We start from the raw sequence: 27,955 nt of genomic DNA, 5'->3' as shown, positions 1-27,955 counted from the left end.
TAGACTGAGCCAAGCGATCACGAGTGAACAATCTGGACAATCTCTGCTTGACTGTGCGCAAGCGGTGCAGTGAGAATGGACGCGGAGGAAGTGATCATGGACGAGGAGTTCGAAGAGGGCTCCGAAGAGGAGGGCGATCCTGAGTTCCCCGAATACGATCCGCCGTCCACGCAAGCCTCGTCCGGTAACGCTGACGCCCTGCAGCCGCTCGGCAGTCAACTTACAAGCTGGCTTCTTGCAGGTCCAGCGTCAACGCCGACGTCCTGCACATCGTCACCACCCATTTTGGCCGATGATCCGGCATCACCGAATCGCGGGCTGTTCCTGAGCGGACAGGCAATGCACATGCACCAGTTCTCTGGCAGTGGCAAACCGCCGGCCATCCGGAGGGGCCCCGGGAGGCCACGCAAGGAATATCCGCCCAGCATTCGTCTCACCAAAGACAATCGCCTTGTCAAGCGGTGAGAAAGAATTGTTAAAGCCCAAGAAATTTTATGTCAAAATAGCAGGATATGCAGGATTAAGAGGGATCACAAAAAATTCAGGAATTTCCTCTTTTCTGGCACAGCTTTTTCCAGTCAGATAAGATGCGGATAGATAAATCAGAAAATGCGAAATTGTTTAAACTCCCCACAAACGGAATTGGCCAAATAGAATAGAGTAGAATATTTAAAAAAAAAAAATCCTTATTAGACCTTTCCAGCATAAAGCATAAAGGTGGACGTTAGAACCACTTATGGTTGGTCGGCAAGCTGACAAACTGCCACCGTAAAACAAATACTTGTCTCGAATATCTTCTCTAATGGAGAAGGCTATGTCCCTCAATGGGATGTCAAAGCCACGTAAGTAAGTAAGTTGGTGTCTTGGGTTTTTAATGTCTGGAAGACTAAATTATTGCAATTCAACTCTCTTGATGCTGTTATTTGTTCAATTTGCCTTAGAAGTCAATTGAATTTGTGTCAATTGCTCTTTGATTGACCAGAATTGTGCATTTTCCAAGGTGCAGAGGAAGTAGCGGCGTGCGAGGCGTGGCGAAGAGGAAGTACTTCCAGTCCGGCTCCGCTGTGGACATTCTGGCGCAGCTGGGAATCCACCAGGCGTCCGATGGTAGTGTTAATTTCATGAACTCAAGTGGCCTTCTGCAGCAATCGAGCGCAGTGACGACGAGCGTCGTGACGGCGACAACTTCCTCATCGATGCCGTCAACGCCGACCCAAGAGGAGCCCTCGACACCTTCCACGGCCGCCTCGACGCCAACAAACAATCCGCCGTCGCTGGATCCTGAGCAAGGAATCGTCTTGAGTGGCGGCAGCGATAAGCTGATGCAGCCGCCCGAGGAGCCGCCGTATTTCCCGGAAAAGTGGCCGGGCAAGTTTTGTGCCTTGTGCAATTTGGGTGAGCGCAGTCAATTGGGACAGGGTGAAATGCTGCGCCTGGAGCTGAGCGCCGAAGAGTCGGAGAAGGTGCCCATGGCCACCACACCGACGTCTGACGACAAGGATTCGGCGTCGTCCGCAGCGGGTGACAAGAGTCCACGCGGCAGCGGACCGCTGCCGCAGTTGAGCAACAGGCGGCAGAAGGGGCTGAACAAGTGCAAGAATCCGGTGATGACGTCGGAGTATGTGGACGAGCTGGAGAAGATTGGGCATGTGGATCAGGTGGAGTTCGCCAATCTCTTCGACGGTGCCAGCTTCTATGTGCATCGCTCGTGTGCAATCTGGTCAATTGGCGTGGCGCGTGACGCTTCGGGTACACTGAGCAATGTCGGCGCCGTGATCGCCCAGAGTCTCAGCCGGAAGTGCTCGTTCTGCTCGCGCTTCGGCGCCAGTGTCATCTGCAAGATGTCGTGTCCGAAGGTTTTCCACTTCCCATGCGTGGCCGCATCCGGTGGCTTCCAGATCGTTCAGACGTACATATCCTTCTGCAAGGAACACTTGGGACAAGTGCCTCTAGTCTGTGAGTTGGCGCACACAACCTACAAATCATATTGCTCTGGGCTTTATTACTCTGAATTTGCAGGTACTGAAGACATCAACTGCAGATCGTGCTCAGGTTTGGGCGATGTCTCGAACTTGATGATGTGCTCAATGTGTGGCGATCATTATCACGGGACTTGCATTGGTGTGGCGCAACTTCCGGGCGTTCGCGCCGGATGGCAATGTCAATCTTGTCGCCACTGCCAGATTTGCCGGCTGCCCGATGCCACAGAGGGACGCTCTCTTGCCTGTGAGCAATGTGACAAGATCTACCATGCGCAGTGTCTTCGGCCTGTCATGACGTCGATTCCGAAATATGGCTGGAAATGTCGTGTAAGTGCCCCAAAATCAAATCTGATCTATGGTTAATTGTACAGAGTGAGAGCTGTGGTTGAAGACTGTGTTCTCTTGATTTTTTGCAGTGTTGTCGCGTGTGTTCTGATTGCGGATCACGAACGCCTGGAGCGGGAACGTCATCACGATGGCATTCGCACTACACAGTTTGCGATTCGTGCTATCAGCAGCGCAATAAGGGATTCAGCTGTCCAATTTGCCATCGAGCGTACCGAGCGGCAGCATATCGGGAGATGGTGAAGTGCAGCTTGTGCAATAAGTAAGAATATATATTAAATTCAATTAAATGAATGGGCATTTTCTTAGTCGTGTATTTTTCCCTGCAGATTCGTTCACAACACGTGCGACTCGGATGCCGAGTTGTCGACATACCATGCGAAGAAGGAGACAAATCCGGACTATGAGTATGTGTGTCCGCCGTGCAAGCAATTAGCACAGAATGGCCGCATGGTGGCGGCGATGCGGCGAGCGAGCAGCATCGACGAAGACAGCATGTCGGCGTCGCAGGAGAGTCTGTATGCGGATGATGCGGAGATGTGCGAGACGGCGGGCGGCAGTGGCGCCAATGGTGGCGGTGAGAAGGTAGTCACGCCGAAGACGAGTCCCGTCGTGAGTAGTTACCCGAAATGTCTCTTTCAGCTGAATTCTGACTATGGCCTGGGCAAGGGGAAGCCCTACGCTGCTACAAAGATAGCGAAGAAGCGCCTCGGCCTGTCGGGATTCACGCAAATGGGTCGGCCGAAGGGTGGCGGCAAGTTTGGCCTGCAGAAGCGTCTGCGGTACAATGAGTTGTCACGCAAGCGTGGCCCTAAGTCAAAGATGAGGGGCATTTTCGGTGTGCCTGGGCTGGGATTGCAGCGACCCACGTCGGATGTGGCGAGCAAGATTGACGAGGAGCCAGGCATTGAGAATCGCCTGGTGCTGTGCTCGGCAAAGGACAAGTTCGTGCTGACGCAGGACATCTGCGTGATGTGCGGTGCCATTGGGACGGATCAGGAGGGGTGTCTGATCGCGTGCACGCAGTGCGGCCAATGCTATCATCCGTACTGTGTCAATGTGAAGGTGACGAAGGTGATCCTGCAGAAGGGCTGGCGATGTCTGGACTGCACCGTGTGCGAGGGCTGTGGTCAGCGCAACGATGAGGCGCGACTGATATTGTGTGATGAGTGTGATATCTCATATCACATTTACTGCATGGATCCACCACTCGATATCGTCCCGCATGGCAATTGGAAGTGCCGTTGGTGTGCCATTTGTCAAAAGTGTGGCACCAACGATCCAGGTTTCAACTGCTCGTGGATGAATAGTTACTCAGAGTGTGGTCCGTGCGCCAGTCAGTCGAATTGTCCATCGTGCGGTGATGCATATGCCGAGGGTGAACTGATTATACAGTGCACACAGTGCGAGCGTTGGCTGCACTGCAACTGTGACGCAATACGCACGGAAGAGGAGGCGGAGAGGTGCTCTGAGGAGGGATACACGTGCGTTCTCTGTCGTCCACGTGATATTCCGCCGCCGCACCAGCAGCCGAAGGCGCAGCAGCAACAGGGTGGCTTCAGCAGGAGCTTGTCGCTCACCACCAAGAGTCCGGATGGCAGCGATGCTGGGCCAATTCTGGCGCTGGATGGAAATCACTATGTCGACGGTGTGTGCCTGAGTGAGCACGGATTGGCGCAGATCAAGTCACTGCAGCTGGACAGTGCGCGAAAGCGTCGACCGAAGCACAAGGTGAATGTCGATCCGACGATTGCGGACAAAGAGGCGGGCATTCTGGCGGCCATTGAGTCAGTGGTGGCGGGCAGCAGTCACGATAATTCGCTGGAGGACGTGAAGGTTGAACCACTGGATCCGAAGGAGGAGGCTGAGATCTACAAGGACGGCATGGTGTGGGATCGCGCCGACGCGAGTCCACCCGAGGGATTCACGCTGTACACCACGGAGCAGGGTACAGTGGTGTTGCGGAAAAAGCGCCAGAGGAATCTGCAAAAGCTGGGCATTGGTGGCTTCAATGTGCGCAATCGCACGCTGAAGAGTCTGAGCAACAAGGAGACGTTCGAGGGTGAAGACATCACGGATGGCATGGTGCCACAGGCGGAGGCGAGTGACAAGAAGAAGAAGACAATCAGGCGGAAGCAGAAGAGCAAGCTGATTGAGACATATCCGAGTTATCTGCAGGAAGCGTTCTTCGGGAAGACACTGTTGGACACGAGTAAGACGAAGTTTGAGTCAAGCAGCAGTGATGACGAGGCGAAGAGCACAGTGTCGGATGACAAGACCATCAAGCTGTCCATGGAGGAGTTGAAGATGATTGAGGCGATGCGAACGAAGCAGCAACAGCATCAGCAGATGATGGATGAGCAGAAGACGAGGCAGTTGAGTGTGTTGAATCAGCAATCACAGGATGGTGCGCAGGCAATTCAGGCGGCGGTTCAGCAGAATGCTGCTCCATCACTGACGAAGCATGCGCCGGCGCAGGCTCAAGTACCACAAGTGGCGGCGGCGGCGGCAACAGTGAAGATGGAGATCATGCAGACGCCAACAACGTCTAGCACAGCAAGCAGTGCTGACAGTTTAAAGGACATTCTGCCGAGGGATTTGTTGGACTCCGATCTGGTGAATACTATCATGAATGAGGAGAGAGATTTGAGTAAGAACGCAGACAATTTGGATGAAATCACGGAAAATGTGGGGGAAATGCTGTCGTCATCGCCCTTCAATTTGGACTACGTTGAGGAGATCTTCAAGGGTGTTCTTACGGATGAATCTCAGGTAATTTGTGACGGAATCTGTACGCTTAATCAATTGCTTTAATGTGCGTGTGGGGATGTTTCAGGAGTCACAAGAATTGCTGTTGACGTCGAGTGGTGCCACGAGTTACTCGTCGACAACAACTCAACACACATCAATGCAGCAGCAAGGGCAGCTTCACGCGGGAAATGTGCAGAATCCGCAGCAGATGCCGATGCAAGTGGGCATGAATATGCTTGGCGGCGGTCAAGTAGATACGACGACGTCGCAGCAATTGCAGCAGACGATGAGTATGCAGCAGCCACAGTCGACGATGACACTGCTGAATCAACAAGCAAATGGTGGTCAACAGGGACAGGCGATGCCACAGAACGTGATAGTGCGTTCTGCGGCGAATCAACAGCAGCAGCACATGGGGTATCCAAATATATCATATAACCATTACAACTATCGAAGGTAGGAAATGGTTCTTTGGTTGTGTGATAATTTCGCACCACAGCCTCGAATTTTTGGATGATCACCACCAAAATAATAATAATAATAATAATGTAGAGCACCTTAAAAAAAAACCACAACCACCAAAAAAACACCTGTGTTAGTAAGAACTTGATGAAAGCTGCATTGACAGTTGATTTTCAAGGTTTTTGTTCTTATGTTTGTAACAAAATTGTATTTTACATTTAATCCTATCACCTTATGTGCTAGTTGGGTATCTTTGAGTTCATTTATTACTGTTTATGTTTTTTTTTTTCATCACCAAAAGCAATTTATTGAGTGTGTGTGAAATTTCAACCAAAATCCATCCTGCAACTTGTTGATTTTTTGCAATATACACAATTTTGTGTTCTTTAGCGCTTCGCTCTTTAGTGGGATTAATATTGTGTGTATTTTGTGCTTTTGAAGCAATCAATTCGGTCCAGTGTACACAGAGCCAATGCAGCAGCAGCAATCTCAATGGGGACAACCAATTCAATCTGGCATACAAAGTATGGATACGACAATGGGAATGCCTGTTACTGATGATTCGCTCGCTATTGTGCCGACGCCGGCCACAAACAATCAGAAGACGTCCGATAGAATGAGACAAGATGAGAGTGAGTTGAGAAAGTTTACTTTTCTTTGAAGCTTTTGATGGCCCTTCAATGGTGTAAATTGTCCTGTATTTGTGTTACAGTTTTAGGCGAAATGGCGACAATTTCGGCAGTGTTGTATGCCAACATGAATCATCCGGAGTTAAAGACGGAGTTTCCCAATTGGACGGATCGCTTTAAGCAGATACTGAAGAAGTGGAGGGCTCTGTCGACGGAGAATAAGCAACCATTTCTGCAGAAGGCGCGAGATAATCGTTCGGCGCTGCGTATGAAGAAGGCACAGCAAGTGAGTGATACATTTTCTTACCACTTCTTCTTCATTCTCTTAATGCTTCCCCATCCAATACTAAGTGTATGTTAATTACCATAAGAGTCCTTTAATGTCTCGCTGTGTTGGAATTTTGTATTGTTTGTCATCACTTAGTATTGGAGGATTAAACATAAAATTGGATAACAAATAAGTATGAAGAGAAAAGTCAAAATAGAAACAGCTTTATCTCTCACAGTATGAAAGATGAGGAAGAAGTTTGATAATTACATCATTTCCTAACTCATCGATCGCACGTGCAGCAAATATCCTTATTTTAAGGGGGTTTTCTCAATGCATTGCGGCTTTTATGCGACTTGATCGCTTAGGCGAAGAATCAATAATTTCTTGCACATGTGATAAGGTCAGTTAATGTCTTGTTCTACATGAGAAAAAGTGAATAAAATTTAGGAAACCTACCAAAAGTCTAATATGAAAAGAGAGAGAGTCAAGTTTTCTTTTCTTGAATCATGAATGAGAATGCGAATAATTATTTCTTATGTTGATGAAACCTAACAAAAACTCGGAAATGTCTTTTTTTTAAATTAAATAACAGCATCCTCCATGTTTTAACCTTTTTATTTTCTCGTACTACATCATATTTTTATGTTTATTCATGTGTTACGTCACTAATACTGAAATTTTGCGAAATTGAAGATAGGAACGAGAATTTTTGGATATTGCAGTGAGACTTTGAAATAATTCATTTCTGTTCAATTGTAATTAAAAAAAATTGTCCAACTAAAAGACTGCAAAAGAGGACTATAAGTGAGTAATTAAAGTGTCACTGCATTATCTTGAAAGTTCATCTCAAATAGGGTTTATGTAAAAGATATCCTTTTTGGCTGAAAGAGAAGAGATTTTGGGTGGATTTTGTTTAATTGCAATCATGAAAGAATCGATACAAGAATTTTTCTTGCACTGCAAAGGACAAAAGGATATCTTTTTTTGAGGGTGTCTAGTGTGTCCTTTGAGAACGAGGAATAGAATTGCGTATCATCACGTTCAAATAGAGATTAGAAGGAGGTTTTTTTTTGATGGGATGCGCGGAGATCAGTGAGAAAAAAAGATAGTTATACTTGCATAAGCATATCATTGTGGTTCTGGTACTTTTACACACACGAACAATATTGAAAAAAATCCCCTAGGTTCCCTCAATGTCACCCAAGGATAGCCAAGTGCACCAGACGAGCGGCAGCACTGCAGGAAGTGCCGCGATGCTCAGTGCCATAGCGTCAGATGGTAGTTCAGAGGCGTCAAGTGGGGATTTAATGGTGCAACAGCAACAGCAAATGCAGTCGCGTGTTGGTGGCGGACAGGCACAGGGTCATCAGCAGCCGGCGCAGCAACAAGCGGCGGCCGCGGCGGCGCATCATCATCAAATATTAGAGGTGCACGGAAATTGTGGGGATGGCAAAAATGAATTACTAGATGAATTAACCGCATCAACTACACAAACTAATACAAATGTTCATAGTGCATCAAATAACACAAATAACTCCTCCTCTAATGTCATACCAAATGTAATGTCCTCAAGTCAAGAGACACCGCCAAAGAGCACCCCCACGGACTCCCCGTCCTCCACACCCGCCACCACGTCCTGTGCCGCCGCCGCGTACGGCGGCTACGGTTCCCAAAGTTTCCAGCAACATGTAAATTCGGTAGAGCCGCTGTTTGATGGTAGTGTTCAAAGTAGCAATAGTAATAGTCAAGTAGAAGAACTTGCGATACCCACGACAACATCCGCCTCGAGTCCGGCCAGTACGATGGACATTGATTTGGGCTCGACGACATCATCGATATCGTCATTGAATGAGCCTGACGAGCAAGTTGAGACGACAACAAGTCAAGTGATGACATCCACAACGGCGGCAGAAGTGACGAGAACAACAGTGAGTCACACGGCGCCGACAATTGTGCATTCATTCGCGAATGCGGCCAACATTGCCAATAGTTTCATCAACATCTCCAATCTGACGAGCAGCAGCAATCTGAACATCACACCAATGGCTGCAGCTGTGCTGCCCGTGGCGCAAACGACAGCGGTGATGGCGAGTGTGGCGAAGCAGTCGTTCAGCACGAACTTGATCGTGTCACAGCCCGTGACGCACTTCATGAAGGCCCTGACTCTGGGCGGTGGCGCAAAGAGTGGCATTTTCGTGCCAAATGTGATTGCCACGAACATCTCGCCGCAATTCACGGTGCATCATCATCATCCGCAGCACTATGGCGTGCACCATCATCATCACGGCGCTGGTGGACCGGCGCCGAATGTCACTGTGAATCCCAATGGGAATTTCAACACGAATCCCAACTCGGCACTGCGTTCGGGCACTTTTCACGGTCAATTTAGGCCATTTCTCCACCACAACACACTGAGCATCACGGGGAATCTGCATCATCCGGTCTCTGGTGCCATACAGTCGCCAATCTTGGCGGCTCAGCTGCAGACAATCAATCAGATAGCCACGAATCAGGCGCAGCAGCAACAGCATCACGGGATGATGCAAGAGCAGTCGCAGCAGATTCAGACTTCTGGCACGAATACTATCATTCACTATCCCACGTCGAATATTGTGATGCAGCAGCACACGAGTGGACAATTTGTGCATCACTTGGAGCGCACGCCGTCACGCTCGCAGAGTCCGGCGTACAGTCAACAGGCGGCGAAGCAGTCGATGGAAGGCGGCAATCGTGCTCAGTACTTCAACATCAGCAATGACCAGCAGATACGCGTGCTGACGCCGTCGGAGATCATGCGAACGCTGCCGTCGCTGCCCAATCAAGATCTGTCCACGAGCTATGACACAACGCCGGCGATTTCGCATCAAGTTTCGGTGAACACGGCCGCGGTCACGATGACGAGTGCAGCGGTGGTGGTGACGAAGGAGTCACACAATGTACCGATGATGAATAGCAAACCATTTGCACGCAATGGTTCTTCTTCTTCCACTATTACTACGCCCGAGAACGCTACTTTGACACCAACCAGCTCTACGTTGAACATTTTGACTTCTTGCTCATCCCCAATCATATCAGCTTTCTCTTCTTCTTCTACCAAAAATTCACAAACACCACCCTCGACTCCGAACACCACGACTTCTTCGTCCACGTCAATTTTGCATCAAACGGTGAGAAACACGACAAAGCGAAAATGTGTTCTTGTTTCTGAACTCTTTTTATTTTTCTCTATATTTTTTTTTTATCATTTTGATTTTTTTTTTCTATATTTGTCTTGAAGTTACGAAAGACAGTCAAAAAGTTGTTTGGGATAAAATTATGTGGAACATTTGTATTTTTGGATTTCCTTTTCTCGAGAGAGAGAAAGAGAAAGAAGACACAGTGGTGTTCGAAATAATGTTGATATTGCGATAGAAGAAGGAAAATAATTGCATTTTTGGACAGTTTCTGCCGGTATTTTGCTTGAAAGCTTACTTTTGAAGTGTTTCGTTCTGAAAAAGAAAAAGATTGATTATCTTAGATTTTCCCTTTTTAATCCTTGCTATTTACCATGCTGTACATTTTTATAGTGAAAACTAAACTGTTTTACGATCAGAGATCCTGTGATCATATTTTTGTATAAGAAATGTGTTTGACGCGGTTTACGAGTTAGAGTGGAATATACAGTGAAAGTGTAAAGAGCAAAATATCTGCAGAAATTTGATATAATTGCATATTAAAAACTGCACATATGCTATTATTTTAGACACCACTGTACAGAGAAACTTGAAGGAATTTTAATCTTCTATTTTCTCAATGCTTTTCCAATTTTTCTTTCTTATATTTTCACAATTTATTTTTGATTATCAACAAGTACAAATTCTCTTTGTTAGGATTCGAAAGTGACGCCTTTAATTTTTTGAAGGGATATTTTTTCAAATTCCTTTTCTTTTGCATAACTAATGATAGAAAGTCTGTGAGAAGAGAATTCTTTTGGAATATGAGATTTTGCTACTCTATGTAATGTTTAATCATTTATTTTTGAATGATATATCGTTTTTTTTTTCTCCTCCTTCCATAACTTCTCCATATATATATTTGTGATTTTTGAGTCTTGCTGTATCGCATGTGAAACTTGAGATATATATATATATATATAAGTTTTGTTTATGCATAAAGAGCTGTTTTTTATCGAAGCGAAGCGAGGTGTAGATCCACAAATCACTGAGCAGACGAAGGACAGAACCTCTCAAATATTGCTGGAAAATTCGATGGAAAATTCTTCCCACCATTCCAGAGAAACACTCCCCCAAATCACACCCTTTCCACGCCCACCCCGTTCTTGTGTCTCGCATTTTGTGACTTTCATATTAATATAATTATTACATTTGTTATTTGTAGAAATTTGGTATTTAGTAGAGAATTATTAGTATTTAGTTCATTTTTCAATGGTAAATGCTTTGCATGACATCTCATTACTTAATTTTTTCTTTCTCTGTATGATAAAAAAAGACAACATTGTGTTTTCACTAAAAGCAGAAAAAAAAATTCTTCTTTTAACCAATTTTTGTAGATCAAAATTTGTTCATTTAACCCAACTTCAGTTTGAAAAAGGAATTTCTTGAGACATTTATTTTTTTTTGCTCAACTCAAAATGAGAGAGAAAATGCATTTTTCGCATTCTATTTTAATTTATATTTTTACACATTATTATTTAATTCGGGTTTGAATACCAGAAGCAAAAGCAATTTTCAAGTATTCGATTCCGTGTGGATATCATAATTCGAATAATTTGCATGTCTTATATTTGCTATTCTCTAGAAAATTTTTATTCTTTTTTCTATGAAAGGGTATTTATAAAATAAACAAAGTTTTTTTTTTTACTAATTTAATTAGAAGCAAAAATAAATGTAGAGTTTAAAATGGTAGAAGAAGCATTAGGCATTCTTTTGGTAGATTCTATTAAACGTTAGAAAAATGTTGTATAGTTTGAGTGGCGGTGAAACTTTACATCAATGTCGAAATGATTTACTTTCAGGATCAGGAAAAGATCAATGCTCAGCAGAAGACAATTCGTGAGCAAGAGCAGGAGCGCCAGTGGAAGCTTTTGCAGGCGACACGAGCGCGAGAGCAGCAAATGCAGCAACTGGTCATCCACAATCAAGGCGGTCAAGGTAAATCAAGAAGTCTATCTGGAATGATTTCCCGCCCTTTTTCACACACTTCTTCTTGTTTGTCTTCCTTCGCACAGACGCTTCTCTGCAATTACAAGTGTCGACGCATAATGACGGCAATTCCATTGGCCCGATGGCGAGTCCTTCGCCGACTTCGCGCCAGATGACGAACTTTGTGACGCCGTCAGCCAAGGGAAGACCAGGAGTTCTGCCCACGAATGTGAATTCGCAAGGATATCCGCATGCCGGGATGACGCGACCGGTTTCGGTGCAGATTCCGCGCGGTCAGCAGCAAATGGCGCGCATGACGCAGAGTCCTTTCTCGCCACAATCGCAAGCATCGCAATCGCCACACGATCAATTTCCCAGTTCGCCTGTGCCGCAGGGCATGGACTCGTTCTCCAGGCCGCCTTCAGAAGGCTCGCAACAGGACCAGTTCATTCTGGTGAGTTGTGACAGCGTAAAAAAAACATCTTTAAAGCCTTCAAAGTTGAATTTTGCTTTATAAAAAACAACAATTCCCTTCTCTGCTTCACAGTCACCACAAGCGAACAGATCTTTTGGCCATCAGAGTCCGAATCCGGCGCCAAATCGTAGTCCAGCCTATGTTGGTCAACAGCCGAGTGTTCAGGTGCCGGCGAAGCAGATTCGCCTCAACATCGACAACACTGGATATGCTCATGCGCCGGGAACGCCGCGTCCGGCGGCCAACACAAACATCATGAGGTCGACAGTTTATGCCACTCGACCGCTATTCAGCGGCAATCAGACATCACCATTCACGTCGCCGCGTTCTGACACATTCCAAGGACAGCCGGCACAAGTTCAGCCGCCGCAACCCTATCAGCAGCCGCAGGCACAGCAACAGCAGCAGCCAGAAGGGAATAGACAGCTGCGCGATCTGCTGCAGCGCCAGCAAATGGTCACGCCGAACAGCACGGGAATGGTGTCGCCGCAGCACGTGCAGTCGCCACAGGCGCAGAATCCGCCGCAGTCGCCACGCTGGGGAATGGAGGCGGTGGACGAGCAGAGCCTGAATGCTGGACAACAACAGCAGCAGACACCGGACAACATCACATTCCGCCAGCCACTGCCGCCGGGACTGACGTCGCGGCCGCAGCGCATGCAATTGGCCACCGGACCGGTGCTGGTGCGGCCGGGACAGCAACAGCTGCAGCCGCAAGTGTCGCTGACCAATCAAATTGGCAATGCGCGGCTGACGCAAATCTCGGCGGACATGCGACAGAGGATGATAAGGCCGCAGGTTGTGACGAGTGTGATTGCGTCGAATCAAACGTCGCAGATGATCATGACGCAGCAGTCAAACATTATTCAGCAAGGCGGGATCATGCAGCAATCCCAGGCGCACCAGCAGCAACAGCAGCAGCAGCAGCAGCAACAGTTTGGTGTGCGGAAGATCGATCACTATGGGCAGTTGATGGTGAATCAAGCCGTGAGTGGGCAGAATCAGATGCAGCAGCAGCAGCCGGGAATGGCACAAAGTGCGCAGGAGCAACAGAATGTGTCTCTGCTGGCGCACAAGTTGGATAGGATTCAGCCGGCGGGCAATATGATGGGCGGCGCGTCTGATGAGGCGCCTGAGATTCCGGACAATGTCACGGCGGAGCTGGAGAAATTGGAGCAGGAAGAGGGTGGCGGAATGGGTGAAGTTGAGGGTGTTGGTGACATCCTTGGCGGCCTGGGTGATGATGATGAGGAGCTGCTGGTGTCGCTGACAGCGGAAATGGGAGCAGATTTCAATATTCTCGAGTATGCCGATCCGGAATTGGATACACTCAATGACGGTGAGAAGGCGAACTTGCTGGACAGTTTGGAGTTGGACGAGGAGACGGAAAAGGATGACAAGCCAGGGAAGAAGGAGTTGCCCGAGAAGGATGACACACGATCAACATGTGAAGAGACTCCGACGACAAATATTGTCTCGCAATCCGAGACGATGACGATGAGTGGCGGCGGCAACGGTGGTCAGAACATTGCCATGAGTAGTGCCATGCAAATGCCACCACAAATGCATCAGACAACACAGGCGGGACACAATGCGTCGAGCATGATGCCTCAGATGTCTCAGTCGCAACAAATTCAGCCACAGCAGAGCATGGTGCTGGACAATAGTCAGCAATTGCATCAGCAGCAGAGGATTCATCAGCTGAAGATCCTTCAGCAGCAACAGCAGCAGCAGCAACAACAACAGCAGCAGACTCAAGTGACACACCAGATTATACCGGCAAATTTGCAACAGATTCAGCAACAAATGCTTCAGAAGGTAAAAAAGATCCAGTCAATTGTTGAAATAATTGCTAAATAGCTCTTTCTGGTTGTTTTTTTCAGGTACAACAAGCGGCCGCGATGGGAAAACCAATGCAAGTTGGCACACAATTGATGTCCAATGGAGCAATTGGTATTGTCACAGCCAACAATAATGTCCAAGTCAGCTTTCCTGGCTTAATGAATCGCAATGGGTGAGTTTATTTATCAATTTACACATTACACTGAGATAAATATCAATTTGTGGTGGTGAATTTGTGAAGAAAGTAACGGTTTGAATTCAAAATGAGAAGTTCGAAAATTCGGAGAATTCGATATTGCCATTTTGACATTTCAATTTGGCGCAAACTGTCATTTCCGTCTAACTGTGTGGAGACAAACGGCAAGAAAAAGCGTCTCTTGTCTGAGAATTTTATTCTTTTCGTGCAAAAGCATAATTATTCCGTCGTAAAAAGGGATATTAAGTGGATACAGAAGTGCGTGCCCACGTGAAAAATGCCAAGATTAGGTCCTAAATTGCTTCCGTACGAGGTGAGCGACACAACCGACTCGTCAGGATCATCGAATAATACGCAAGACAAAATTTCAACGCCAAGGCAATCTGGGAGAAATATCAGCCAGAGCAGTGTGCCAACGAGTGTACAGTCACGGCAAAGTGGTCGGAGCCCTGTTAGACAGACGCCGGTGACATCACGAGGAGCCGCCGCACAGAATGTCACCAGCTTCCGGACACTTCGCTCGAGCACACCAGGGCCGTCTGGTCGTACAGCTGCTCGCCAGGGAACTCGCAAGAAGCCACGGAAGAGCAATCCGTACAAGAAGATCCATCGTGAGATCATGCACTACCAGAAATCGACACAGAAATTGATCCCGAAGGCGCCGTTCGGGCGGCTCGTGAGGGAAACGCTGCAATCCAGTGGCCACGGTGACTTCCGCATCACGGCAGTGTGTTTTGATGCGCTGCAAGAAGCGGCGGAGATGTACTTGACGCAGCTCCTAGAGGACGCCTATAGGTGCACGCTGTTCCGGCGCTGCGTGACGCTGCATCCCAAAGACATCCAGCTCGTGCGCTACATCCGAGGCGGCTGGGATCCCATTGGACTCCATTAGCCGGCGTGAGAATTCACTCATCTTTAGAGCCATTTTTTATTTGTAAATTCGCCAATTTCTAATTAATTAAATGAATCTGTTAGAGAAGTAAAATGTACCGTTTTTTTTTTATGTACTCTTTTAAAAATTAAAATTGTAAGATTTTAATTACATTGCCAATCAATATAGAAAGTCTTGTTTGTGGCTGATGGATGAAATGTATTTTTGCAGACAACAATTGGTGACGCAGCATCGGCTGCAGGCGCTGAGAATGCCGGCACCTGGCCAGGATCACCCTGGACAGCAGCAGGCGAATCAGGGCACGCGCATGATCTTGCAGCAGCAGCTGCAGCAGCAATCGACTCAGGTGAATCGTATCGCGATGGCGAACACGCAGGCTCAGGCGCAGGGACAGATCAATCAGCCGCCGCCTCCGCCTTATCCCGGGCCGCCGCCTCCGTATCCGGGCAGCGCGCCGGTGCAACAGCCGCCGGCGAATCAGGTGAGAGAAGAAGGCGGCATTTGCCATTACTCAGTTGTTAAGACAGTGTGTGGCGGGTATTTTTTTCTAAGTGGAATGGTTAAATCATTAAGAATGACTCTTTTGTTCACTCTTCATGATGATGGACTGTTTTTTGTGGTCACTTGAGAATACATATTCTCTTGTTTTCATTTTTTTTTTTTGGTTTCATATCAAGAGAGTGTGTTTCAAAATGGTGAAAGAAAAAAGAGTGTTAATTGTGATTTGATGGGAAGCATTTCGTGTTATTTGACACATATATTACACTTGTGATTGCCAACTGTCCTTTTAGTGCATTTTGAAACACTTTTGCTCTTGAAGAATTTGTTGGGAAATTAACAGAGAAATAATAATGGCTGATTTTGATTAGTGACTATTTTGGCGTTGATCTTTATTTTCATTTTTTCTTTCTATACTGTTTATCTGATGACATGATTTTGAATGTTACTTTCTTATGGTTTAACATATTTCTCAAACTATATAATCTTTATTTAGTCATTAATCTCGTTGACAAGATCAATATTTTTATCTGCATGTCTGTGCGTTTGATATTTGATTGTTTAAACTATGAGAGAATATCATGCGGATCCTTTTCTAACAAGGATCCAGAGATTGTTGTGTGTTTTTGGAACTTTACTTTTCAGTTGTTTTTTTCTTTTCTTTTTTAAATGTATTATTGGTGATAAAAAGAAAAGAAAAAGGGGATTTTGAGAATAGGAGAACGAAAAAAGAGGAAAAATAATTGTGCGAATAGGAGAAAAATGAGGGAAAATTTGATTTTCATTTGACTTTTAGTTTTTCCTTGTGTTTTCTTTGTGATCAAAATCAATTTTATTCGTAAAACATATACATAATATGAAAGTCCAACTAATAATCCCATACTTACTTTCGGTTTTTGATAATAATCGCTAAAAAGAAAGAGATACAAAATAAATTTAAATATACACATGCGAAACAGTTTTACCCTCCGTATCAATCGATGCCTACATCGGGAATAATGCCAAGCACCGGGTATCATCAGCATAATGTTGCACATCGTCGGTCTTTGCTGTTACAGGTGAGAGTGATTATATCACACACAAAAAAAAAGTCAAACCAACAAACCCACATCAGACATTGAGACCAGAAAAATCCATTTATAGGAGTTCCGTCAAAATTCCTCTCTCTCTCTATTTGTTTTATTTGTACAAAATAATCTTTATTTATTTTTTAACTGAACGAAAAAGAGCCAAAAAATCCCCACAAAATATACTAAATTTGAGGAGCAAGAGAAATTAGTGGAAGAACAAATCCTCCCTAAGAAGTGAGGAGAATATCGTGATGAATCTGAAAGATCCATGCACATTTTTGCTTGATTCCATCAACTGGGTTGTTGCTTCCTGTCATTCTTTTTCCTAATGTCTTCATGTTCACACACAATATTCTTTTAGATTTGGATTAGTGCAATGCAATTTTCCTCTTCCTTCATTTGTCTGGTAGTTGGAGAGAAACTAAAGAGTTTCAGTGCATATTTTTCGAGCTTTGTGTAGATTTTACTAACAAGCATCACATTCTTATCATTACAAATGCTATGCATGATTAGTAGATCATTAGATAACATTTCCTAGTGTTAACGGATAATAATAAAAATAATATTAACCAATGGAAACAATCATCTTAGATTGTTTCTATTTATGTGAATTGTTAAGTGGTGTAATTATCCATATAAGTGAATAAAATACTGTCTTTTTGGCTAGGAACAGCCACTCCTGTTGGAAGATTTATTGGAGCAAGAGAAGCGCGAACAGGAGAGACAGCAAATAACATCCACAATAGCGAATGTACAATCTAATACACAAATTAATCCTGGAATGATTGATGATCAAGTAATGGAAAACAACTCTCAAAACACTATCCATTTATCCCACAAATCACTCACAAATTGTTTTCTCTTCTATTTCATTTTTTTTATTGCAGAATTACCAGAGAGTTCCGGGGGATCTTTTCAGTGGCAATGCACAGACCACAACAGCGCAAGGACTATTGTCTATGCAACAACAAACATCACAGCAACAGTCGCAAGGGATAAAGCCACAATTCATGCCCAGAGGCATGAATCAGACACAATGGCGACCGACAAATCCTGCACAAGTGGTGCAACAGCAATTGCCGAGTCCTGGAACGCCAAATCCAGCGAATGATCCGGCGGGCATTCGACGCGACAGCACCGGTGCCATTCAGCTGTTCATTGCCAATCTGCCACCACAGCCGCCGCTGCCGCCCGAGACGATTGTCACGGAACAGGATAGGCAGATGCAGGTGGCGTACGAACAGTGGCTGACGCAGCAGCACAATGTCCTGGCTGAACAGCTGAAGTACTATGAAACTGAAGTGACGAAGCTGCGGAAAGTGAAGAAGGTGAGTTGATTGATGATACATTTCTCTAGAGATGTCAATTGAACTTTGCTTGTCAATTTGCCAGAGCTTGAACAGCAAGCAGAGACAGATCAAGAAGCAGGGCCAGGAACTCAGTGAGAGCGATGCGAGAGATTTGGCTAAAGTGACAACAGAGCAGAATATCGTGCAAAAACAGCTTGAGAGTGCGAGAAAGCAGGCGAGACAGCATTCAATGGTGATACAGGTGAGTGAATTTGGTTATTTTGAAACTTTCAGTCTGTAGAATGATAAATTCCTATCATAAGCATTTGCGCATGGATGAAAAAATCTTAATTTTAATGAATAATTTCAGGATTACAAAGGGAAACAAATGTCGAAGATGCAAAATCAAATCATATCACCAATTGGAACATTGCCTGGCTCTTCGCCGGCTCACATTGCACCGCAGTCGCCAATAACATCCCCATCGCCAGGATCACAGCAAATCCTTCAGGTGAGAAAGAATTGTTTTTGTGTGTCTGCAGGCATTCACACTTCTTCCATCGTGTGTTACAGACGACTGGACAATCGCCGCTGAGCAATCAAATGGTGCAAAGTCATCAGAGTCCACTGCACTCGCCCAGTCCGTTGATGTCTTCCCAATCGCCTGGGCCGACGAGTGTGAATTCGATCATGCAAAGTCCCAGCAATCAGCAGAACTCCATGTCGCCGTACAATACGATGCAGCCGTCGCCGAGGATTGGAACGCCGCTGTCACAGGTGGATGAGTGTCCGTTCAGTCCCAATAATCCAGGTCCGTCGCCAACTCCATCGATTCCTGGGCGATTGACGTCGCCGCAGCATCGAATGGGTGCGCCAAATATTCCCGGTGGGCGAATTGTCACGAGTCCCGGCGCTCCGTATCAGCAGCAGCAACAGCAGCAGCAGAATATGATGGCCCAAGGGCAGATTTTACAGGCCGGTCAACAACAACAGAATCGTTTTGTGCGACCGCAAATCATGACGATGCAAACTGCCGACGGCATAATGCGGCCCCGGATTGTGTTCAGCCAGCAACAGCAACAGCAGCAGCAACAGCAGGTGATGAGACAGAATTCGGCGGGCTACAATTCACCGCTGGGCAGTCCACAGCCGACGATTAATCAAGGTGGCAATCAGCAGGCGATTGATCACATGCACAATCAGAGGACGATGCAATTGGTGCAGCAGAGGCACTTGATCCAGCGCCAGCAAATGCTGCAGCAGCAACAGCAACAGCAGCAGCAGCAGCAACAGCAGTACAAGCAAGGCAATGCGCAGCAGCAACAGCCGCCGTCGCCTATGCTCGGCCAGGCCATCAATCCACCATCTCCGATGGCGAGGGGCGGCGGCATGAGTCAGTTCGGGAATGTCAATCAACCCATGCAATCGCCAATCATGCGGCGCCCACCGAGCACGGGCGGCGTGACGGCGAACTCTCCTGTTGGCGCCGAGAGGCCGCAGAGTGTGGAGAATTCACCGCGGCACATGTACTTGCAGCAGCACAGCGACGCCGGTGTGGATGGTTCAGGAGGGAATTCCGGTGGCGGCGGCGGCGGTCACAGCATGAACAATCCGATTCCACTGCCGGCGTCCTTTGGGCGATTTGGATATATAAAGCTGGGTCTGCGCGGCGGTGCGCCAATGTGGAGTTACGGCTCGAAGCGCATGCCGACACCATCGTCAGCCGGTCAGAGTGGATCTGGTGGTGACAAGCAGATAGCGTCCACATCAGGTGGTGTTGTTCAGGGTGTGCGAAAGGAGGCGCACATGAATCGCATCTCGATATTGAAGAAGAAGAAAAAGGTGACGGGATTGCCGCATGATTTGGTGATCAAGAGCAAGGCGCTGGAGTTTGGTGAGTTGGAGGACAGCTCGAATACGCCACCAGAGAGTCCACTGCACGGCAAGGGAAAGATTCCGCCACCGGGTGAGGGAGGAGGACGAAAGGATGAGATTGTGGTGATTGACAGCAGTCCGGATGAGAAGCAGAGGATCATGGATTATGATGATGACAATGACAAGGCGGTGGTGGCGACAGAAGTGTCGTTGAGTGCGGCTGCTCAATCTGTTCCGGACACAGATGATATTTCGGTGATTGAGTCACTGGCGCCGACAGAGTTTGATGCCATTGTGTCCAGTCCACTGGAGTCTGAGGTGACGGAGGAGTATGTCCTGTTTGCGCCTGACATGGTGGTGGACTATGCGGACAGTGATGACTCGATGAAGCACACTTCCATGTCTCATCTGCCGAAGACGGTGATCTCCGATGAGGACAAGACGCTGGAGTTGATCGCGAGTCCTGGAGATGACTTTGTGCGCACGGAAGATAGCGATGATGAGGAGGCGGAGAAGGAGAAGAGTGGCCAGTTCTCGGAGGAACATTTCACGACTGGCGATGAGGACATGATGTCGATGGGTTCGGAGATTGTTATCATTGGATCGGACATGAAGAGTCCGGAGGAGCAAATTGTCACCACGAGTGATGTTCTGGATGTGATTCTGGGATCTGGGAAGGAAGCAAAGCCGGCGGGTGGACCAAGTTCACCGCGCGCAGAGTCGACGTCTGCTGAGCAGGTGAGCAAGCAGGTGAGTGCCGTGGGCATGACAAGTGCCAGTGCAGTGGTGAAGAAGGGATCTCCGGTAATCACGTACTCTTCGCGTTTGCCCGTGACGTCGGCATTGATGAGCAGCCGGCCAACAAGTGGTCAGATGACAGCTGTGTCGGTGCACAAGAAGCTGATGAAGGATGTGACGCAAACGACGGCAATTGTGTCGATTGGCAATACGACAATTTCCGTGCCGGTGCTGAAGAATGTTCCGCTGCCGCACAACAAGGCGACGACAACAGTTGGTGATGGCCAAGCGGGTGGACACGCGGCAAGTGGAAAGGGGAAATTGCTGGCAAAATCGCCGATAAGTGTGAAATTGCCAAAATCGATGATCACAATGGGTGGCCATAAACTACTCAGTCCAGCTTCTATTGTCACAATCTCGTCACTAAATCTCGGCCAGAGTTCTTCGTCGTCGTCGCACAATAAAGTGACAACAGTGGCGCAAATTACGCAGAAATCACCATCGCCAGTTACAGTTGCTCAACAACAATTGGTTTCGGAGAAAATGCTTGAGCGTCTGGCCACAAAATCATCATCATCCAGTCTTGTCTATTCAAAGTTGTCATCGTTGACGGTGAATCAGGACGCTTCGTTGCCACACAAAATATTTGAGGATGAATCTGTGTCGCCAGACAGCTCGATAGAGCACGATGATCCAGATTTGGCGTCGCCAGAGCACAAAGTGGAGTTTCACAGTGTTGCCGATGACATGGTGGACGACATGAAGATGATGAGCAGTGATAAAGGGACGGAAAATGCAACTGCAGACGCTAAAGATGTTACCAGTGAAGCAGTGGTGAAAGATCAGGTGGACAATAAGGAGGAGATTGATGAGATCAAAGAGGTGAAAGATGGTAAAACTGGAGGGGAATTAAAGCAGAAGCAAAATGTTATTCCCTTCCATGTGATTGTCAAATCACGCGATTCACCGCGAAGTCCCAAATTGTCCACGGCGAGTCAGCGCAATATCTCAACAATGCCTCAACTCTCTCCGCTGTCGCAGCCGACGGAAATGGCGACAAACATGCAGAATGTGTCGCAAGAGGTGCGATCGATTCTGTCATCCATCAGCTCATCGAGTCCATCTGTGACGACGCTGTCGCTCAATGCGGAAAAGACGACCGGCGAAGATGCTCAAGTTGCCGATGCGACGAATGTGAACTTTGAGAATCTCCTGCCGTCCACGAAAGTTGAGGTAACAAAGGCAGAAACAGTGACGCCAATGAGTCTCAAGACGACAACTGACATCACCAAAGTTACAGTGCCGGAAAGGAATTCACCTGCAGTGAGCAATCCAACAACTGGTGAGCGTTTTTCTATTATTTGTGGCTGTTTTTGAGTCTCTAAATAACCGTGTTTTAGAATTGATTTAATCATGCATAGAATTTAAATGATGTTAATTCTTTCTTTCAAAAGATCGCACAAACTCTTCATTTTTTCCCTCTCCAACCAGTAATTGTCTTTAATGTGATTTTGGCTAATTCTTCTATTTTTAGGTGGTTCTATTCTCGTTGTGAAGCAATTATTGGCGGGAAACCAATTGACAACGTCGCCAAAGACAAAATCCACCGGCAATTCGCCGGTGTCGCAAACATCAGCCGGCGCACAGTCGGTCATCATCACTCAAGGGCAGCAGGGAATACCGAATTTGACGAAGATCCAGGCGGAGAGCCAACAGCAGAAGGACAGAGCGAAATCGCCGGGAGTTGTGAGCATTCTCAGCAATCAATTGACAGGACAACACACGCGCATCATCAACTATTCCGATCTGCAGTACAGTTCGACTCAGCCGCCAGCTCTCGTGATGACGTCCAGGCAGGGTGTAATTTCTGGCACTGTTGTACCAATCACGACGTCCACGGGTGGCGGTTCTGTGACGCCCACGAGCACGGCTATCCAGTTCTCGGGCAGTATTCTGGGCGCCACACTGTCGCAGCCGAGCTTCAAGGCGGCCACGCAGCAGCCGCCGATGGGCAGCACACTGCTACACACGCAGCTGACCAGTGCTTTGAAGCGATCCAAGTCTACGGAGGAGCAACCGGCGGCCGCGCCGGCGCTGATTCACGGCACAAAAAGGCACAGCGTGGAGCTGACGAATGTGGTGAAGAGCGAGCCGATGGACACGAGTGAGGACGCGCCGGCGACTGTGACGCCGACGAAGGCGAGCGAGGGCGGATGCAAGTTCTCCACGATGACAGTAGCGCCGCCCGTAAAGTCTGAGGACTCGCAAAATGTGCTGCTGAAGCAATTGCTGCAGAATTCAGGCAGTACGAGTACACCGTCGCCCACGCCGCCAGCGATCGCGTCGCGCACCATGCCGGGCTTGCGGGCGCCGAGTTTGGGTCTCGTGAGTTCGTTGGAGGCGCAATTGGCGAGGCCAGCTTTGCCACCGGTGCCGTCGAATGCCAGTCAAATTCTTCCGCAGTCATCGAACTCACCCACGCCGGCCGCCGCCACTCCGTCGCCGGTGTGCAGTGAAGTGAGTGCAACGAAGGCGACAATGAGGACGCACATCTTCATGCAGAGAGAGACGTCTTTCGTATCCAAGCCACCACAGTCACCGAGTCAACAGGCGGCGACGGTGCAGCAAACACAGCCGCAGATTGTGACAACGTCGGCGTCTGCCATAACTACAAGTGCCGCCGAGACGAAGATGGTGAGTGTTAAGGAGGAGACGGTGATTCCAACGGAGCCACCGCCGCCGTATCCAACTCTGTCATCATCTCTAGACGCGGTGGCGCCGCCAAATGTAGTGATAAACAAGGACATGTCGCTGCCGGTGGTCACGGCGGTGAAGCAATCGACATCTCCGCCGGAGACGGGCAGTGTTACGGGTCCACCAAGTCTGGCGGTGATTGATGTGAAGAAGGAGATTGTCGAGGAGGTGGTTTCACCTGTTGTGACGACGACGCTGGGTGAGAAGTTGACGCCAAAGATGCCTGAGGGCACTTTTACTGTGCCGAAGACAGAGTTGATGGATACAACGGAGGTAGCGGCGAGTGATGTGGCGGCAGCAGCGGCAGCGAAGACGGCGCAAGAGACGGCACTGGAGCTGAAGAAGCGCAAGAGGCGAGAGTACCAGAAGAGTCGCCGGCAGATGCAGATACTGAGCAAAGAGGCGATGAGCAGCAGCAGTAAGAAGCGACCACGCAAGTTCTCCAAAGTCGAGGAGGATTATGACACATTCATTGACAACTTGATGGGACAATTGAGGCAATTGCCGCATATGCAGATTCTGGAGCCGACGCTGTGCAGGAACTTCGGCGTGGGGCCGGTGTATGGCACGGGTGATTTGACGAAGATGAGCTCGGCCAGGGAGTATTCGATCTGCGAGGGTGACATGTTGGGCGAATATGGAATGGCGGAGTTGCCGAATGTGGCGGATTTCTACAACACAAAGCCTTTCGGTATGAAATCGCCGCCGAGTGAGAATGGCTCTGGCACGTCGACACACTATGGATTCTACGATCAGGAATTCGCACCGATGAGCTTCGATGTGGAGGAGGACAATCGCTACAAGTATGAGACACTGATGAAGGAGCGCGACAATGAGACGCCAGACACAGTTATCAGTAGTTCGAGTCCTGAGTGCACAGCCTGGGAGCCACTGTATTTGTATCCGGGACTGAAGCTTATCAATGAGGATTCGGATGATGAGGAGAATGGCGTGTATCGCAGTATGTCACCGCAGATTCCACTTGTGGCGCCCATTCCCATCCGTCTGAAGCCGGGAATGTCATTTGCGCGCGCCCTGAATGTGTGCAACAAGGAGAATGAGGGATTGAAGGATGTGCTGGGGGTGAAATCGCGATTTGGCTCACCGACACCGCTCAAGGACAACAGCAATGTCACCGTGACGCTCACGCTAACGTCATCAGCGGCGGAGGATATTATGGGTGTGTTGAGGAATTTGGCCAACATCCTGCACATTCCGGCGCCGACGGCGTATCAGATTGTCGAGCGCACGACGACGCCGCCGAGTCAGAAGTTGGGATTGTACAGGACGAAGGGGAAGGATGGCAAGGAGGGCGCTCCAATTGATATCCAGACAATTCTCAATGGCGCTGCAAAGTTCTGTCGTCACTGTGATGTTGTGATACTGAACAGCATGATCAGGGCGAAGGCGTCAGAATTCCCACTGTTGTCGACACTCAACAACGCCACGGAACTCATCAATGACACGGACGATCTCTACTTCTGCAGTCGGGCGTGCTATAAGCAATTCCAGTGGCGTCCAACGAGCATCCTGGAGGAGAGCAGAACAGAGGCCAAGAGTGGTGCGGCGCAGGATGAGGAGAAGAGTGCGAAGGTGGATGATAAATCTCTGTTCGGCGACGTGATCATGACAACATCGACAACGTGTGATCTGAATGATGATGATCTGAAGATGGAAGTAGATCTGGATGAGACGGACATCAAGGAGGCGACGAGTGGTATTGATCTCAAGGAGTTGGACATCAAGCAGGAGTTGAGGGATGAGGTGTCAATGGATGGGGACTTTGAGAAGCATCCGAAGTTCAAGGGTGTGCGCTATAAGATGTTCTCGGGCAATTGCTTCACGATAGCGTCGAAGTACAAGAAGCCGACAGATAAGGAGATCACAGAGACACTGTTCCGCATGAGCATCACTGTGACGGCGAGCAAGATGCCCGAGGATACGCGCAAGTGCATCTTCTGCCATCAGATTGGCGACGGTGTGGCCGATGGACCGTCGCGCCTGCTGAACTTCGATGTGGACAAGTGGGTGCATCTGAATTGCGCCCTGTGGTCGGACGGCGTGTATGAGACAGTCAATGGGGCGCTGATGAATCTCGAGAATGCCCTGCAGGCAAGCCTCGTTCAGACTTGCGTGGTGTGCGGCAATCTCGGTGCCACCATTAAGTGCTTCAAGACACGCTGTACGAATGTGTACCACTTGAATTGTGCGCTGAAGGACAATTGTGTGTTCTACAAGAATAAGACCACTATGTGCTCATCGCATGCGCCAAAGACGGAGAAGGACAATGAATTGACCACACTCAGTGTGCAGAGGCGCGTGTATGTGGAGCGGGATGAGAGTCGACAAGTGGCGAGTGTGATGCATCACTCAGAGCTGAGCAATCTGATGCGCGTGGGCAGTTTGATCTTCCTAAATGTTGGCCAATTACTGCCGCACCAGCTGATCGCCTTCCACACGCCCAACTACATCTATCCCATCGGCTACAAGATCATCCGCTTCTACTGGTCCATGCGACAGCCGAACAGGCGCTGTCGCTACATCTGTAGCATTGCCGATGTCTCGGGAAGGCCGGAGTTTCGGGTGCTGGTGCAAGAGCCACAGCGTGATGACATTGAGCTGCGCGACTCGAGTCCACGAGCCGTGTGGCAGCGAATTCTTGAGCCACTGGCGCAGATGCGCAAAGAGAATCAACTTATCCAAGTCTTCCCAAAATACGTCACGGGTGAGGATCTATTTGGCCTGACGGAGCCCGCCGTGGTGCGCATTCTCGAGAGTCTGCCTGGCATTGAGACACTGACGGACTATCGCTTCAAGTATGGGCGAAATCCGCTGCTGGAGCTTCCGCTGGCCATCAATCCGTCTGGGGCGGCGCGCACGGAGCCCAAGCTGAAGCACAGCGTGGGCTGGAAGAAGCCACACACACAGCGCACGGGATCAACGAGTCAGAGGCCGACATTTGTGCCGACAGCATCGATTGCCGGCGAAGTGGCGTGTCCCTACAGCAAGCAATTTGTGCACTCCAAGAGCTCGCAGTACAAGAAGATGAAGCAGGAGTGGCGCAACAATGTCTACTTGGCGCGCTCGAAGATCCAGGGCTTGGGATTGTATGCGGCGCGTGATCTGGAGAAGCACACGATGGTGATTGAGTACATCGGAGAGGTGATCAGGACGGAGTTGTCGGAGAGTCGCGAGAAGCAGTACGAGGCTAAGGTGAGTTGTTTCTTTCATTTTCTCTAGCTCATGATTTTCTTGAAATTCATCTTGATGCATTTTCCTTCCTATTTCTTTGCAGAATCGAGGAATTTACATGTTCCGCTTGGACGAGGATCGCGTCGTCGATGCCACGCTCTGTGGCGGTTTGGCGCGCTACATCAATCACTCCTGCAATCCAAATTGCGTCACTGAAATTGTCGAAGTTGATCGTGAATATCGTATTATCATATTTGCGAAGAGGAGAATTAATCGTGGTGAAGAAGTGAGTTTTTTCCTTAAATTGTGTGCATCAAATGTACTCTACTAATGCACTTGATTATTTCCTTCTCAGTTGTCTTACGACTACAAATTCGATATTGAGGATGATGCGCACAAGATTTCTTGCATGTGCGGAGCTCCGAATTGCCGAAAGTGGATGAACTAAAAGCGAACATTCCTGTATTTTTGAGACACCATTGACATCACACAGAGAGAGTTCTTCTATTGAAGAGAGGATACAGCAAAGAGCGCGATCCAAAGGTATTTTAGAGATTGAGGGTGAAAGTGATGAGTTTTCTTCTTTTTTTTTTACTGAGAAAGTGTACGGCAATTTATATATTTTTGAATCATTGTGAAGATATTGATGGAAATTGTGAGGATTTTTTCTCCTTTTGAATTGTGAAATGCATAAAAAAAATATTGTATAGAAAATACGATTGAAGTATTTTAATAATACATAGAAGAGTAACAGAAGAGAATCACTGAAAGTTTAAATAATGAGAGGTTATATTTGTATATATAATATCTCAGAGATCTTTAAAGTCCTTTTATATAAATGATATAGATTGTAAGTTGATTAGAATTGGAGATTGTGTACAATATTGAAAGAAAAAGAAGAAGAAAGTGGAGGTGTATTTTGTAAAGTTGCAATTTCAACATAATTTTGTCTCATCTTAAGTGTTATCAAAAAAGTATAAAATGAGCTTTTCTACAATATAAAAAGAAATCAACAAAATGTACTTTACAAATTGAGATGCTGAGTGTAATGAAAATGGTAATTTTTTAAAGATATTTAATAATGAATAGAAAATGTATTTTTCTTTCGAAATCCCTTTCTATTAAGTTTAGAAATTTATACAAGGATCAAAGTGATGAATCGAATTAATCACTTGAATATTTCTGGCGTTTATCGTGAGGCCAGTTTATGATTTAATGTGTGTGTGTAATTTCTATTGTCGAGAGAGAAATGGCAGAATTGTGTAAAGACGGAATGTAATTCATTGTGTTTGCAATTTGAGTTACCTCAGTGTTTCTTCGTGTTCAACAAAAAGGATTATAGATGTAAATAAGTTAGACGATAGCACTCTAAATGAAAATGAATTGTCCATGTTAATGAATAGTACAGAGATTGTTAATTAATGTGGATACAAAAGGAAATAATACAGTCAATATGAAATTAACTTTTTCACCTGTTTCAACTATATTAAATTTCCCGCATCACTTTTTTCTACCCACGAAAATTACACTAATAAATGACGCGTCGTGAATGA

At 47.4% G+C, this 27,955-nt stretch overlaps 2 protein-coding genes across 2 annotated transcripts; both read left to right on the top strand.

Moving 5' to 3' along the window:
* The first annotated feature begins 75 nt into the window (after window positions 1–75).
* On the top strand, window positions 76–27,865 carry LOC132265833 (histone-lysine N-methyltransferase 2C). The gene is made up of 24 exons (XM_059766614.1): window positions 76–461; window positions 1,007–1,507; window positions 1,544–1,956; window positions 2,020–2,309; window positions 2,399–2,589; window positions 2,657–5,099; window positions 5,164–5,534; window positions 5,982–6,172; window positions 6,253–6,455; window positions 7,625–9,607; window positions 11,455–11,590; window positions 11,668–12,035; window positions 12,129–13,874; window positions 13,940–14,070; window positions 15,197–15,467; window positions 16,363–16,542; window positions 17,222–17,350; window positions 17,442–17,882; window positions 17,947–18,105; window positions 18,214–18,354; window positions 18,417–21,798; window positions 21,991–26,423; window positions 26,506–26,688; window positions 26,758–27,865. The coding sequence occupies exons 1-24, from the start codon at window positions 76–78 to the stop codon at window positions 26,848–26,850; spliced, it is 18,765 nt and encodes a 6,254-aa protein (XP_059622597.1). The 3' UTR covers window positions 26,851–27,865.
* Window positions 14,123–15,100, top strand: LOC132256299 (histone H3-like). The gene has a single exon (XM_059752634.1). The coding sequence runs from the start codon at window positions 14,372–14,374 to the stop codon at window positions 14,984–14,986; it is 615 nt and encodes a 204-aa protein (XP_059608617.1). The 5' UTR covers window positions 14,123–14,371; the 3' UTR covers window positions 14,987–15,100.
* Window positions 27,866–27,955: the final 90 nt, after the last annotated feature.

The sequence above is a fragment of the Phlebotomus argentipes genome, unplaced genomic scaffold, assembly GCF_947086385.1.
Source record: "Phlebotomus argentipes unplaced genomic scaffold, Phlebotomus argentipes genome assembly contig_5, whole genome shotgun sequence".
NCBI classification, from domain to species: domain Eukaryota; kingdom Metazoa; phylum Arthropoda; class Insecta; order Diptera; family Psychodidae; genus Phlebotomus; species Phlebotomus argentipes.
Note: the sequence above shows the minus strand (reverse complement) of the source record. Positions and strands in the feature narration are given on the sequence as shown.

Bases quoted from the DNA above. Each gene is read 5' to 3' on its own strand.
- LOC132256299 (XM_059752634.1), top strand. From the start codon at position 14,372: ATGCCAAGATTAGGTCCTAAATTGCTTCCGTACGAGGTGAGCGACACA.
- LOC132265833 (XM_059766614.1), top strand. From the start codon at position 76: ATGGACGCGGAGGAAGTGATCATGGACGAGGAGTTCGAAGAGGGCTCC. The intron at 6,173-6,252 runs GTGAGTTGAGAA...TTTGTGTTACAG, and splicing joins TAGAATGAGACAAGATGAGA to TTTTAGGCGAAATGGCGACA. The intron at 6,456-7,624 runs GTGAGTGATACA...AAAATCCCCTAG, and splicing joins GTATGAAGAAGGCACAGCAA to GTTCCCTCAATGTCACCCAA.